General features: G+C 38.9%; 2 protein-coding genes across 5 annotated transcripts in view; one reads left to right on the top strand and one right to left on the bottom strand.

Annotated features, from left to right (window-relative positions):
• The window catches only part of LOC113058674 (neurofibromin-like), a 69,542-nt gene that overhangs the window by 35,419 nt on the left and 19,131 nt on the right, over nt 1-14,992 (top strand). The window lies entirely within an intron of this gene.
• LOC113058675 (oligodendrocyte-myelin glycoprotein-like) lies at nt 2,862-12,325 on the bottom strand. Of its 2 annotated transcripts, XM_026226805.1 has the most exons (3): nt 12,248-12,325; nt 5,590-11,868; nt 2,862-4,396 (listed from the first exon to the last, which is right to left on the bottom strand). In XM_026226805.1, exons 2-3 carry the CDS (start codon nt 5,595-5,597, stop codon nt 3,217-3,219), a joined length of 1,188 nt encoding a protein of 395 aa, XP_026082590.1. In that variant the 5' UTR covers nt 5,598-11,868; nt 12,248-12,325; the 3' UTR covers nt 2,862-3,216. The 2 variants fall into 2 exon arrangements, with proteins under 2 accessions (XP_026082590.1, XP_026082589.1); XM_026226804.1 differs by lacking the exon at nt 2,862-4,396 and having other exon boundaries at nt 7,500-11,868; nt 12,248-12,319.

Below are 14,992 nucleotides of genomic sequence, written 5' to 3'. Positions count from 1 at the left end.
CAGGACAAAACGTGAACGCCTTCATGGTTTAAAACAGAAGTAGCCTATTTCCAATATTGCAATGCACCCACGATATAAACCCCTGAACAGTCAGATGTGTCGTGGACATGCTCTTGGCTCTTCCTTTCACAACACGCTGAAACACGGCAAATAAACCCAAATAATTTACAACCTTTTTATTACATAATATTCTCTTTATAATATTATGTTAATGACATTCCCAATTATAGACGGTTTGATCGGGCGCACGCGCCTGGACCTAAGTTAACTTCCGGTCTGTGTTGTGTACATCGGTCTGGCTGCGGTGCCTTCTACAAACGCAGTTAAAGTCAAGGTGATGAGTAGACTGAAGTTGGGCTCAGGTGGCTGTGCTGCGGGATGTGTTTCCCATACATTTATTTATTTTTGGAGACTCGCAACAATCTTAAAACTGATCGATTTTCAAAAAGGCTTCGTTAAATAAACACGAGTAACGTAACGTTACGTAACGTACTGCACGTTTAATAATAATAATTCCTTACATTTATGTTTAAATATCAAAACGAGGCACGGGTGTTTTTATATCGCTGTATTTCTGAAAGAAGACTTGCATGTTATATGCGTGATAAAGCAGCGTGTGAGCGTACCAGCTCTGCTTTGTTTACAGCTGTTACTGGGGAAACCTCTATTTCTCGCGCTTTATGTCTATGCTTTAAAACATCTCCTGCTGGCAAATAATGAATAAGCATTTTCATTAAGTCCGCCTGATCCACACAGAAAACACATTTTGTTTGTTATCAAAAAATATCTACTCTAGAGGGACTTGGCTGTTGTTATTGATTCTATTTGGAGTCTACCGGAAGTTAAGTTAGGTCCACAAAAGCGCTCACGTGCATTAACGTTTGTTTATGTTAATGCCGTTGAAACCGTCTATAGTAACTTATTAATGTTGTGCTGAAGCTGTTCAAGCTGCGTGTGCTGAAGCTGAAGAGCTGAATGAACACTGGTAAACTGAAGTGCTGCCATCTTATTTAACACAGGGAAACGCATAATATATTCAGATATTTATACAACATAAATATAATATTACAACTTATATATGTACAAAAAGACCAAATGCACACGTGAACTCGAACTAAGTTACGTGCAAATCAGAATGTGTACCTTCTGTTGTAGATGTGCTCTTGGCTCTTCCTGCAACAACGCACTGAAAAATGGAAACCAAACCAAATAAATTCATAACGTTTTATTATAATAGTGTTTTGATAATGTTATATATATGACAATCACAATCATAGTTATTAATGTTGTAAGCTGCTGTTTGAGCTGTGTGCTCTGAGCTAAAGATGATCACCAGCAAACTGAAGCACTCTATTAACCCTCTATAAGCTATAGCTTAACCAAACGCATTCTGTATGAGAAAAATCTGACTTACATGCATAAAATAAACACAATATTACAACGTACAATTGTACAAACCGTAAGACTGTAAATGCACAAGTGAACTTAACTGTGCTAATCGTGTGGATCTGTTGTGGATGCGCCGTTCTCTTAACAATGCACTACATTATTTTACAGTAGCTAATAATCTCATTATAATATGACAGACTTGCCCTGCACATGTTGCAGTTCACTGTATCTTCATTTTTTTAAGTGTTTCCAGTGATATACGAGGGATTTCCCTTCATCTACGTTCCAGTTCTTTTCTGTGGCACTGAGGACAGCAACTTGTATCGCTGTCCTCAGCACAGTGCTGAAGCGGACAAAGAAATACACCTTAATTGTTGGCAGTAAGCTAACTTCATTTATCTCTTTTGAACAGTCAATACACAAAAAGACTGAAATGGAATTATATCTTTGGAGGTTCTGTTTCTCTCCATTTATTTACCCAACACGGCGGGCAGGGAACTGTCCTAAATTATTTAACTGTTTCTTATAAATTCAGAATGACAAAAGAACGATATCGACCTGAAATAACAGCAGAATTGAATCTGACACAGCTGCTTAACACAAACAGCAGAAAAACAATACAAAATTATTTCTCTTGTAGTTTAAACTTGCGTGTGGGACTTGGGGCTTGTTACAGCAGGAGACAATGGGGTTTTGTGCTGAACACCGCAAGAATGTGAGGGCGGCCGAGCAGGATGGTAAGTTGCAACTTAAAATTGCAGGAGTTTCCTCCTGCTGTTCCTCGGAGCATTTCTTGCTGAATTTAAAATAAAATAAGCTGCTTTGTTTTGTTTTTGTTTTACGTTTCATATTAGCAAAACTGTCTGTGTCTGTCTTGAATGAATGACATCGGCGGATATCATTAATTTCGTTGGTTCAATTGCTGGTGACAGTCCAGCAATGGGGTAGAAGCAGCTGATTGGCTGGGAAGCTTTCACTCAAAGCTTTCCTCGGGCTGCTTATTGGATGAACCGCTAGAATGAAAATTACTCACTACTCATAGGCCTGGGCCAAAATGGGTGGGCCCAGACCTAAAATAATGGTAGCGTCGCGGCTGCATCATGGTGAACAGTGTTCATCTGAAGTGTCTCAGCAGTAAATAATACATTATTTATCTGCTCTAAGATATCGGCCAAATTCTCTTATCGGTTCGATAACAATAACAGAAAAATTAACATTTATCGGCCAATATCGATTTGGTGGCTGATATATCGTGCATACCTAATATACATGTATGTGTATATGTTCATGTTCCATTTAGTTTAAACATGGACTATCAGCTCTGGTTTGTTGTGTTTAAGTATTTGGCATTTTCCAGTCTCTCTGTATGGCCTGTTGATTTTATTTTATATAGTTGTAGTAAAACACCATGGATTTTCCAATTGTTTTCTTATTTTCAACAGTTATGAGACTACTCATAGAACACATCAGCATCGCAATTAAAGTGTTTAGTTTATTACACAATTTAAACAATGAATGTCAATGCTCAAGCATAACACTGGAAAGAACATTCAATTTTCCACATTAAGTAACTGCTAATTGTAGTGTACTTGTATATGTGTCTAGATGTTGATATGTGTAGCCATACAGTACTCCGTCACATTATTTAGAAGATGGTAGGTTTATTGGAAGCAGGCAGAGATTGCAAATATTGAAAAATACTCAAGAAGGTAGCCACAACAAAATGAAAATGGAAACCTAAGAGATAAGTCTCTCGTTTTTCATTCTTAGTGTTTTTTTTGTTTTCATGCTCAAGGCAGCAGGTCTAGTTCAAGAGATTATGCAGAATCACCAAGCACTGACGATAAGAACTTGACATAAAAGGCCCAAAATGGTGGTTTCAAAGCTGCATATGTGGATTTGACGACTTGTGCTGCGAGCTATGTCTGGAAGGACCTTTTTGGTGCTGCGTGTTCGGATTGTTGTGCTTGACTGCGTGGACAGGCTATATGGAGTTGAAGTGAGAAGTCCTCCACCCCCAATCAGTATCTGCTCACCTGGCCCAGAGGTATTAACAGTACTTGGATATTGACCAACATTCAACTGAGCTGACTTGGACAGGTACCCAGATGTAACTGCCTGCATTGGTGCTCGGTGGCCAGGATGACGAGCGTCGGCACCCAGCGGCGGCTCTGTGAATGCGGCTGAGTGCCAGGTTCTTCTAGTGGCCAGGTGAGCTTCTCCACATGTGGGCCTGGTGTAGCAGGGACAGCCCAAGATTTTTGCAGGGGTCTGTTGCATCCAAGTCAGCATATGGTTTATATTCTCCTCGTCCTCGCAAGCCCAAGGGTTGTCTCCAAGTGTGAGTAGCTGCAGTCCATATAGTCGACTGAAGACACCATCGCTTAATGAGTTAAAACGATTAGCATGCAGGTAGAATCTCGCGAGCCTGGGGAGGCGATCCAGCGAACCAGGCAAGATCTGCAGCAAGTAGTTGTGAGAGAGGTCCACCGTATCCAAATTGTGGGGCATGTTCGTTGGGACAGTCCAGAATTTGTTATGACTAAGGTTGAGAGCTTGGAGATTAGACAACGTATTGTTAATAAAGACCACACGTTCCAGCAAGTTATGTGACAAGTCCAGTTTCTGAAGGTTCCAGTGGTAGGCCGTATCGTTCTTCTCTAATTGACGGATGTAGTTTCCAGAGGCACGTATATCCCAAAGTGCTCTTGGCAGACCAACAGGAAGGTGGTGCAGATGATTATAGGAGATGTCCAGAGTTCTTAAGTGGTCAAAATGGTTGAGGAGTTCGTCAAGATCTTTGAGTCGGTTATGTGACAAGTTGAGGAAATGAATGTTGTGCTGCAGGCTATCAGGAAGTATAGCTAACCCTCGTGCAGAGCAGTCCACCACTCTATGGCCTCTGCTACAGCTGCAAATTGGTGGGCAAATGGCCAGCACACGCACCCCGAACAGAAGAAGGAGCAACAGGTTAGTCGGCATGGAGGTAGGTGTGGTGTGGACTGTCCTGCAAAAAGGAAAACTTGTCATAAACTTGTTCTTTAGGTTTGCTTATATTAAAGGAAAATGTATTAGCATCCAAGCTATTTAGATACACCAAAGCTTTATCATGGAGATTAGTTGAAGGGTAGACTTCCAGTTCGAGTTGGGACTCTGCCCTCCTAATAATTACTGTATAAAACAAGTCAGTTAATCTTTTCAGGGAATTTTTACAAATCTTAAACGTATGATAATCATTTACCATTTTGCAGTGTACCCTACGTATTGTTCTAATGTTTCTGTCATTCTTATCATAATTATAGCAAGGTCTTATAAAGGTTCTCAGAGAGATGTAGCAATAATTTGAACTCTTTAGGAGATAAACCACCCTTACCTCATTCTCAACCCCCACCCCACTTTTGGAGGACATACCCATTACACATTATTTTTTGGGAAATAAGAAGCCTTTTCAAAAACTCAAAAACCTTAATGTCTCCCTTTATTTTGATGATTCTTCTCACACTACTGATTCACCCAGTATATCGCATCAACAAGGTATGGACAGCTTGACATAAGGACATTTTCATTTATTGAGCATTCTCTGTCCATTGCACAGTTAACAACAGGCCTTACTGTTACCAACCATACTGAGCAGATCATTTCTCTTTTTCTTAGTGGGTCTGTGCTAATAGTTTGAGCCTTTGCCAGGAGCTTCCCTGCCATGCTGCAGTGGTGAGATGTTAGCATTTAGCCTTGGAAGCAGTGGCTACATCCTGAACCCCCACTCACTCACTTTTGGGGCAGATGCAGACAGTGTTGCACAGGTACCTCTGTGCGTGTGCACAAATCACGCTCTGTTCTAGAAAGCTACGTGTTTTGGGTTGCCACGTCAGTATGCAGGAAATATGATATACCATATTAAAGCCGTATCATTAGTATTACCTTAGTAAATCCATTAGTAATTCCATTAGAACAATCTAAAGTTCAGTGTTTGCCGGAACAGTCTAACAAGGGTGTGCACATGCCAGAAATTTCTATGGGCAAAAGCATCTTCTGCTCTCATTAAGGTGTCCCTGTTTTTATAATAAGAGTAAAAACGCTCTACTGCAGACTCGCTGTGACCTAACATCTATCTGGAATTTATGATTGAGCATATTTGGTAAACCTAATTGTGTGATTTAAATGCTCCTTATTCTTGTCTAAATGGCATGTATTACTTACCTTTCCATTACTTTGTGAACATGTCGTTATGTCCGTTCTGACTTCTCTTGCTGTTCCCCCTTTTTTGGTGTCTTATGTTTTCCCAGTCGTGTGTGATAGCAGGGTCCACGTTTTGTTTTCACTGTCTCATGCATCTGTCTGCATTTGCTCTTGCTCTCGCTCCTCCTTCTACTACCCTACCCCCTCATTTTCCTCTCACTGACAGCCGATAGTTACTTTTGGTTTAGAGCCTCTCTTAGCCATTTCCCTGCCTTTCCGTTCTTCCAGGCATGGTCATGCCAAGCGTTTGCACCCGTGGGTAGCCTCAGCTAGTTTTGGCTGCCTGCTTGCAGCACTTCCATCAGGGTTGTCTGTGAGAGGAGGTCGAGAGAGAAAGGAGGGACCAAGGGAGGGAGATGAAATGATCATCGGATGGTGGGGAACGGGGAGGTGGCAAATTGCAGTACAGAGTCGACCCATACTGCTGCTGATGAGTTGGGGGGCGGGGGGTGGATGCTGACTTCAGTGTTTTATATTCCAGATCTGCACACACTAACAAATCACCTCCCTGATTTTTCTCTCTCAGTCTCTCCCATACTTGCACATTTTGTTCTCCTTTAACATGTTATGGTCTGTGTACATGCTGTATTTAAATATCCCATTACTCACACAGCCAAATGCTTTGATGAATGAACACCAACTCCATTGCGACGGTAACGTCTGATGCTGGATTAATACGTGTGTGACACAGCTAAATGCAGTACACAGGGCGACGTGGTTTAAAATAGGTGCCATTTAGGTGCCAGCTGTTTTTGCTGTTTTGCTCTAGATTGAGGTTTTTAAATATCATTCCTGAGGATTTCAGAATTGGTCCGAGTTAATTCTCAGGTTAATTTCATTCATCTTGTTGATGTATCCCCTATAGTGTAGTTAGTTTAGAGTATTTTATATGAAATCTACTCTGTTTGATGTAGTATCATTACAACTCTTTGTCTATGTAGCTATACATCTATAGATATAAAGATGGGATGGTCTGTGTTACTGTGATCTGTCCATTTGACTCCCACCTGTTTCCCCCTAGTGTTCTGAATATGCAAGTGCACAATATGAGAACCAATGAGGTATGAATTTAGCCGTGGAGCGAAGCAGCATAGCAACACCAATCGAATGTGTGAACAGCTGCATAGCAGCACATTGAAGTGTTGTGAGGGTTTGAGTATTCAGTTAGAAAGCCTGCAGCAGTGAATAGTACCAGTTTAGACTGGATGTTGTCAGAAAATAAAAACCTTATCATAACCCTAACAAAAAAAGTTCTGTAGCTTTACCAATGTATGGTGTTTGAATTGGATGATGATAATGTTTTTGGTGGCATCCCACAAACTAGTAGTTTAAAGGTAAGCGCTCATTTAACCACTGAACTCTGACTCAATCCCAACGAATAAAGTGAGTTTTGTTAAAGATAAGTCGAAATAGTCTTGTGGTCTGTTTCCCAATTTGACTCAGCTATTTCCTCTTTCACTTCTGCTGCAGGTGGTGTGCAGGCCCTGCATTCATCTCTGCAGAAGAAGCACAGTATACTACTTGTGCTAACTTCATACATTTCTCAGTAGTAATACATCAGTTTTGGTGATCCCTAGAAAGAGTGTGCTAGGGTTGGAAACCGAGAACCAGTTGAATAATCATTTTCAGTTGAAGGTTCCTCAAATCATTCATTGAAGACTAAATATGATTTTAATGTAAATGAAAGTTTAAACAGCATATTTCCACTGAAGTTTGTGAATCATTAATTTAGAAGTGTAAATGTGTAATGAGTATCTGTTTGTATATTAACATAGAATTCTAATATTAGCATAAAATATTAACATACAGATCTGCCACTCACGTTTACCATTTTTGTTTTATAGCTGAAGGAAGAAGGATGCAAGACTGTGTTGTTGCAACACTTTATTTTTAGAGTGAGCTGCAATAGAGTGGGGGCACGATGATGTCACTTTGTAGGCAGATCGCTGTTAGCATGACACTGGATCCCTCAATAAAAAGCCTAATAGGATTTTCCCATAGGCTTTTGGATTATCGCAAAAAAATAAACTCTGTTCAACCATAGTTAATGAAACTTACATATATTGTCCATCAAGATAATCTTCACAAGCTTATATAACTGATAGATTTTGAAGCCTAAATAAATGCACCTAAACCAAGTTATCACCCCAAGAACGATAGCTATAAAGATAACTATAAAGATAACGATATTAGCGTCCACACCAGCGAACATTATTGTTTGTATATTCCAAGCGGACGCGCGTCTGCTGCTTTAAATTCACGAGCTCATTACAGCAGGATTGATTCTGATTGGTTGGCAATGTTTTTATCGTTCATCAGAAAAAAAAATCGCTCTGAAAGTGATTCCAACGATATCGTTTCTCTGTGCCTTTATCGTTATAGTTGTGGTGTGGACTCCGCTATTCTTTAATATTGAGAACGATTTTTAGAACTACATCTTTATCGTTATCTTTATAGTTATCTTGCTTGGTGTGAACAGCTCTTTAGGCTATAAACGAACTACACCTCCATGGTCGCTCGTCTTCGCAGTCACCACAACCACCACCATACTTCTCACAAATGTATAAAAAAAATTTAAGTGTTCAGTGAAAAGGATTTACTCTGTATATAAGTTTTAATCCATGCAACATGAACCTTTTAATTAAAAACGTGTCTCCACGAACTATTCAATAAAATTCTATTGCTTTTAATCTATTAACAGCAGAGTGAGCAGCTTTTTAAGCTACTACTATATATTGTAGAAAACAATGCCTTTCAATGATTTGTATTGTAAAAAACACTATATAAATAAACTTGAATTGAATTTATTGATTTTGGAAAGGGTAAGATTCAAATTATATTTGTGAATAAAGTACCACGTTTCAGCTTTCCTTGCTTCTAGAGAATCCTCAATCTATTTGCTCTGTAACAGGTTCATGTGGCTGTAAACATTTAAATTTGACCTGGCTTTAAGCACTATGCATCGTTAAAGTTTCACTTTCACCATGACTAAGCCAGTAAATGTGGTGTTTACATGGAATAATCGTAATAGTTTACCTTACGAACCTGAGTCTCTTCATCAGTAGGAAAGCGATTAAACAAGCATCTTCCATTTGAAGACTTTTGTTGCATTTCAGGGCAAATAAAAAAGAAAACATTGTCGACCAACAATATAAAAATGCGGGAAACTATTAATTGGTTATTCTACAATTAATTCTATTACACATTGGAAAACTGGAAAATAGAGAAACTGTTCTGCGTGATGACGTTAAATGTCTCCGCCAGCGCCTGTAGTCCCATTTAGCAACTTGCTAGCAACAGTCTCTTTCAAGAAACGGAACAGTTTAAAAAATCACGAGTGGGGCTAACTGGTGTGTTTTATGTCATATAATAAAACGTGAAAGTCTGTAAAGTCTTGGACATTATTTAACCAAAATCCCATAAAAAAATTAAAAAAAACATTGACTCTGGGATGATTGAACCGGAAGTGCTAAAATGCTAACTTCCGGGTCTTTGCCTAGAAAGTGATATCATAATTCCACCTCTATATTGGGTCTGTTTGTCTGACAGTTCCTCTCAGTTTGAAGCTCACACATGCTCCCAGTGGCTATAGCAATGCAGTAATTCATTTACAAACTGGGTATTGTGGCTACATTCCTCAAATGTATTAGAACAAATGCATGAAACAAGTGCATGAGAATAAAAGCCACATTTCCACCGCAGGAACTTTCCCCAGGAACTAGGGACCTTTGGCCGGTACTCGTTGTGTTTCCACAGCAGGAACCAGGATATAAATAGAGTTAGATTTGGGTAAATCTAACAGGTAATCTATTTAGAAATGCACACAGACATAAATCACCAGACTATTTGCCTAATCTTCTCTGTACTTTAGACTGCAATGGAAATGCAGACAGCAACAGATCTGGGGGAAAAAAGTTCCTGGGAAAAATAATTCCTTGGACATATTGTTCCAGGTAATTTCGATGGAAAAGCAGCTAAAGACTGGACATTCTGTGTTTTTTATGCCTGAGCTAGCCATATATTTAGCTTATAGATGTTGCTTATTAAAGTACATAAATTAGTTGCATTGACATTTTAAAGACCGAACAAAATCAAAATTGCTTTGTATTTTTTAGTTATTGGCTTCGAAACCGCTATATGCTGGTGCACTTAAACTAACCTTAAGCAGATATGCAGTTTTAAAATGTACAGGCTCTGTCCTCTATGAAAATTGACCAAAAAGAGTGGTGTCCAAACTTGTTCCTGGAGAACCACTGTCCTGCACAATGAATCTCTTAATTAAACACACGTGAAGCAGTTGATCAAGGTCTTTAGACTCACTAGAAACTTCCGGGAAAGTGTGTTTGAGCTGTTTGAAGCTAATTTCTGCAGGACATTGGCCCTTCAGGAGCAGGATTGCACACCCCGACCAAGAATATGCATGATTCATTCTGGACTGCACAGCTTTTTGTCCAATCAGGTTCTCTCAAGATTGTTGAGAAGGAGCAAATCATGATTAACATAATAATTAAAGCCTATTGGCTAATTAAAAAAAAAAACACGACTTCTTATGTCCTTTTTTAAAAATGTTTCTATAAGTCAAGGTTGCATGCAGTTGTGTTTGCATACTTTGTTGGACTTTTAGAAAGCAAATATGAGTGTGGTGTTTGTCTTTTTTAGTGGTTTTTAGATTTCTCATGAGATTAGGGCAGAGGTGGAGCAGGTGGAACAGTGCCACCATCTGATGTTTGCAAAGGAGCTGCGTCTTCTGAAAGTGAATCAAGATCTATAGACACTAAAGGTGGAGGAAGTTTAATTACAGTACGCGGTCCAGAAGACAAAGATGGAGTGAGGTCATCAGTCTGCTTGGATTCTTTGTTCTCCGTCACAGGTTCGTGTGCACTTCCTGGCACAGGTGTTTTGGAGTCAGAAGAGTCCACAGATGCTTGAACTTCCTGGATTTTGTTATCTTTTCTCTCAGTTGAGCCTTTAGTTGTCGGTTTCCCATTAGGGGTTTGGACCTCATCCGGATTTTTTCTGCCAAACGTGCTTCCTTGCAGGATGTCCCCCATGAGAACTTCCTCACTTGTGTTCCTCCCCAATGTCAGGTGTTTCGAGAGCCGTTGAGAGAGGTATCTGGAAATGGACATCTGGTTGAAGCCTTGTCTATTGATGGTCTCAGATTCATCCACGTTTGGCAAGTTCGGTTGAACATCGCCATCCAGAAATGGTGATGGTCCGGCCCACTCAGGATTTTCAAGCTGCCTTTGTTGTATTTTACGTTTCCTTATCAAGATAAAGATTATGGCTATGAACATCAAAACAAACGTGGTGCCAATCACGGCTGCTACAGCAGGACCTGGGTTCGCTTGCTGTTTGTCTTTTGATGGAGGTGGACTTCGCTTTGTGGTGGCCTTTTTAGTGGTGGTCAACATCTTTGTTGGCTTAGTCACAGATGAAGTCTCAGGCTCAGGTTCTTGAGTACTTGTCCACTTATCTGTGACTTTCCTCTCTGTGGTTTTTACACCACTGTTGCTTACTGTCCCATTGAAATCTGACACAGTTGTTATAGCAGAAGTGTGGGGATGAGTCACTGGGCTTGGTTGGTATGTAGTTTTCATCAGGGGCTGGACTGTTTGAAGATCTTTACTTGTATTGTTTTTGACGCTTTCCGTAACTTTTTTATTTGCTTGCACATCATAGAGTCCAGAGAAAAGAGAAGTAGGTGTTTCCTGTGTGCCATTCTGTGTCTCAGAAAGACCACTGCTTGTCTTTTCTTTTGGTGAAACATCTGCCCTTGTGACATTGGGTGGTTTAGTAGAGACATTAAATTGTGTAGCATTCTCTGTCTGCGAAAGATATATAGTATGTGGTCTGTGGGAACTTTCTATTGGTTTTAGTAGTCCCTTTGGTAGAATTTTCTCGTCAAGTTGTGTTGACGCAGTAGTCAAGTTGTGTGTATCATCATTTACATTCCTCTTTGTCCTTGATGTCTCGTCTTCACCATTTGTTGCCCTCAGCCTGATACCTTGCTGCTCTGGCTGACTCGTGATGTGTTGCATCTGAACGCTTCTTGAAAGTGAAACCACGTTTTTTGTTCCAGAATCAATCGTGTAGTCCCTCTGCCTTGATGTATTTTCTGCTGTGTTTGTTACCTCAGTATTCTTAAGGCTGGTTGTTAAATGGCCGTTTAGACTCCATGGTAGAGAAAAGAGGAAGACAAGTGTGTAAAGAGTAATCTTCATGGTGTCCTTTGAGAACCTTGCCAAAAAGAGACATTTTTGCAAATGAGACTCAACAGACCGTTTTTTTTCTCCCTACAAAGTACTTATAGGCCACATGCAGTATGTTCAGATTAAAACTTTTACATTTATATTTTAAATATAACTACTACAAAATGCAACTAATGTTTACAAATGTTACAAATTCTCGTAGCATAGATTGACAATAAAAAAAAAGTAGGTTTTCATTTATTTAGCAGTCAGTATTGGACAATTCGTTTCTGACAGACTGTTTTCTCCTCTAGTTTGTAGTGTTATGTTGTTACTTGAAAAAAACATGACTTAAAAGTTTTGCTGCGCTGTATTAAATAGCATAATTATTGGTTTATGCTAGACAAAACTGCAGAATATTTACTTACTCAGGCATCCTCTGAAGCATTTGTTGAACTGAAGTATATAGTGATGAATACGGAACCTTCGCTTCACTTGACAGGAAGTGAAGCTGTGAAATGGCTGCATTCGGTTTTGCTAATAGCTGTTTTTTTTTTTTTTTTTTTTTTTTTTTTACTGAGGAAAGAATCTGTGGTAACGGAGTAAGAAAAACAGAAGTACTTTTTTTTCTATCTAAACTGTGTTCTAGGATATGAGGCTACTTTTCAAGGTATATTTTAAAGCAATGCTGTTAATTTTCTGAAAGCTACAGTTAATAATTGTGTTCAAATATATCTGTAAGTGTAAGGATTCTAGGTCTTGTAGGTCAAAAGTCATGTGAAAGGAAATGATCTCATGCCTCTTATTTGTAATTTTGGAAAGTTCCTATAACTGAACACCCTCTTTTCAACCACCTTCTGAAGCAAAATCTGGCAGCGACCTTACCAGAAGCATTTCTGCAGTGAGTTTGGCAAAGCATGCAACAAAATTTCAACATCCGATTTTAAATGATAAACAGGACAAACATTTTAAGCATTAGTATTTCATTTTATTTTTCAAAGAGATGTCAGTGTTCTTGAAGAGAAAACCTGCTCATTGTTATAAGATGTGGAATGCAGAATGGTACTGCTTTTCCCATTTTAAAGCTGAAGTGCGTGATCTCTTGATATTCAGATTTAAATACAAGTAAGCCAATCATAGGTTGTTTCATCCAAACTGTTTGACCGACCAATGACAGATACATGCTTGAAAAACAGTCATTTATTTTTGCAATGCGGTTCAGTAACTGTAGTGGAAATTACAGTAGAAATTACACAAACACACCAGCTTGAAGTGCATGTTGTGGTCTGTTAGTTGTGCACAAAGCGTAGAGATCTATTTGACTTTCAGTTACAGCGAGTGAATGTGCTCTTCTATTACTGGGTATATGCTGCTCCTTGTCAACAAATAGCCAAAATGTGAGACAATGCTGATGTAAGATAGTAATTTCACAATATAAACAAATGTTCACAGATATTTCATAAAGTTATTGTCCTTGTCATCCTCACTAAACAGGAGCTGATTGAGATAAGAGAACTGCATTGACTTAATCTGTAAAAATGGAAATGTTTTCTATTTACTGTCTATTTGACCAATCAAATTCATCTAATATTACAAGAAACTTCCTTTTAACAGGATGAGAAATTATAGTTAGTTAAACGATTCTGAAAAACCCTGTAAGGTAGCTTGCAACTGTGCAATTTTGTTAGCTTTGTTAGCTTGCTATATAGATCGCTGGCAAGCTACGCAATATCGCGTTCATTATGGAAGGCGATTCATCTGCGATAATGAATGCGATTTTGCGTAGCTTGTCAGCGATCTACGGCTCTGTCTATTAAATGCCACTCCAATTATAAGCAGGTGATGGCGATTTTAGTGGTGATCACGGAAGCAGCTTTACTGATTTGATGCACAAGATCATATCATTAGATATATCGCCCAGCCCTAATATATATATATATATATATATATATATATATATATATATATATATATATATATATATATATATATATATATATATATATATATATATATATTTACTGCAGTAGCTGAACTGTTGTAGACAAAAAAAAAAAAAATGAAGTCGTCAGAGCCCAGCATACAAAAAAAGCTCTTATACTTTACACCATGAGAGGCATGTTTTCCACATTTATGGGATCTATGCAGGAATCTCTTGAGGTGGAGCTCTGTATGGCTGTAGGGACACTTTCTGAATCACTAGTTGCATTAGAAGTGGCGATACCATCATGAATCTCTTCCTCCTCCGGCTTCTCGCCATCTGTCTTTACTTCCTCCAGTAGAACGCTGGTTTCGCATGGATCCGCAATGCTGCACTCTCTTCTTTCTGTCCCCGAGTTGCCCATTCCACTCACCAGCTCCGCATTGCTTTGGGATGGACGAGGGGCCCGTTGACGACGTTTCAGGCTTGAGACAGTACATGCCAACACTATGGTGGAGGTTAGAAGGATCAGGATGACGCCACCAGCAGCTGCAGCTGCTATAAATGTTAGCTGCGCATCAATTAAACAGCTGATCTCAGAGGCACCAGTTGCAGGAATACTAGTTGTCGCAAAGGAAATGTTGAGGTCTTTATGCTCTTGCATGGGTGTGGTGTACATCAGCTTGTTTGTGGTGTTCATTATCACTGTGTAACAGACAAATACAGTTATTAAGCAGGATGTGTTCTTTTGAATATTCTTTATAAAATTTACACTGTTTTAACCAGGCATGATGCAATATGTTTCCAGCGACAATCAATTTGTCTGTTCAAACTGAATGTTAAAAGCCCGGCTAATGGAGAGAAAAAAGTACATTATTTGTGTACAGTACCATTCAGGGGTTTGGGGATTTCTTTTTAAAGAAGTTAATGATTTTATTAAATTAAGGATTCATTAAATTGGCTGTAAGTGACAGTAAAGACATTTGTATTTCTATTTAAAATAAATGCCTTACTTCTGAACTTTATGTTCATCAAGGAATCCTGTTATTATCATTTTATTTTAGCTACTTTTACGTTTTTCCTGTATTTTTTAATCAAATAAATGCAGGCTTGGTGAGCATAAGAAACTTCTTTCAAAAACAAAAACAAAATCATACCAACCCCAGTCTTTTGAATGGTAGTATACATAATTTAACATGAATCACTATGATTTTAATTAGTGTATATGGATTTTAAAATGCTCCAATCTTTT

This window comes from Carassius auratus, chromosome 40 (genome assembly GCF_003368295.1).
Source record: "Carassius auratus strain Wakin chromosome 40, ASM336829v1, whole genome shotgun sequence".
NCBI lineage: Eukaryota > Metazoa > Chordata > Actinopteri > Cypriniformes > Cyprinidae > Carassius > Carassius auratus.
This window is presented reverse-complemented; position numbering and strand designations above follow the sequence as displayed.

Bases quoted from the DNA above. Each gene is read 5' to 3' on its own strand.
- LOC113058675 (XM_026226804.1), bottom strand. From the start codon at position 12,267: ATGCTTCAGAGGATGCCTGA. The intron at 11,869-12,247 runs GTAAGTAAATAT...CTTTTTGGCAAG, and splicing joins ATGCTTCAGAGGATGCCTGA to GTTCTCAAAGGACACCATGA.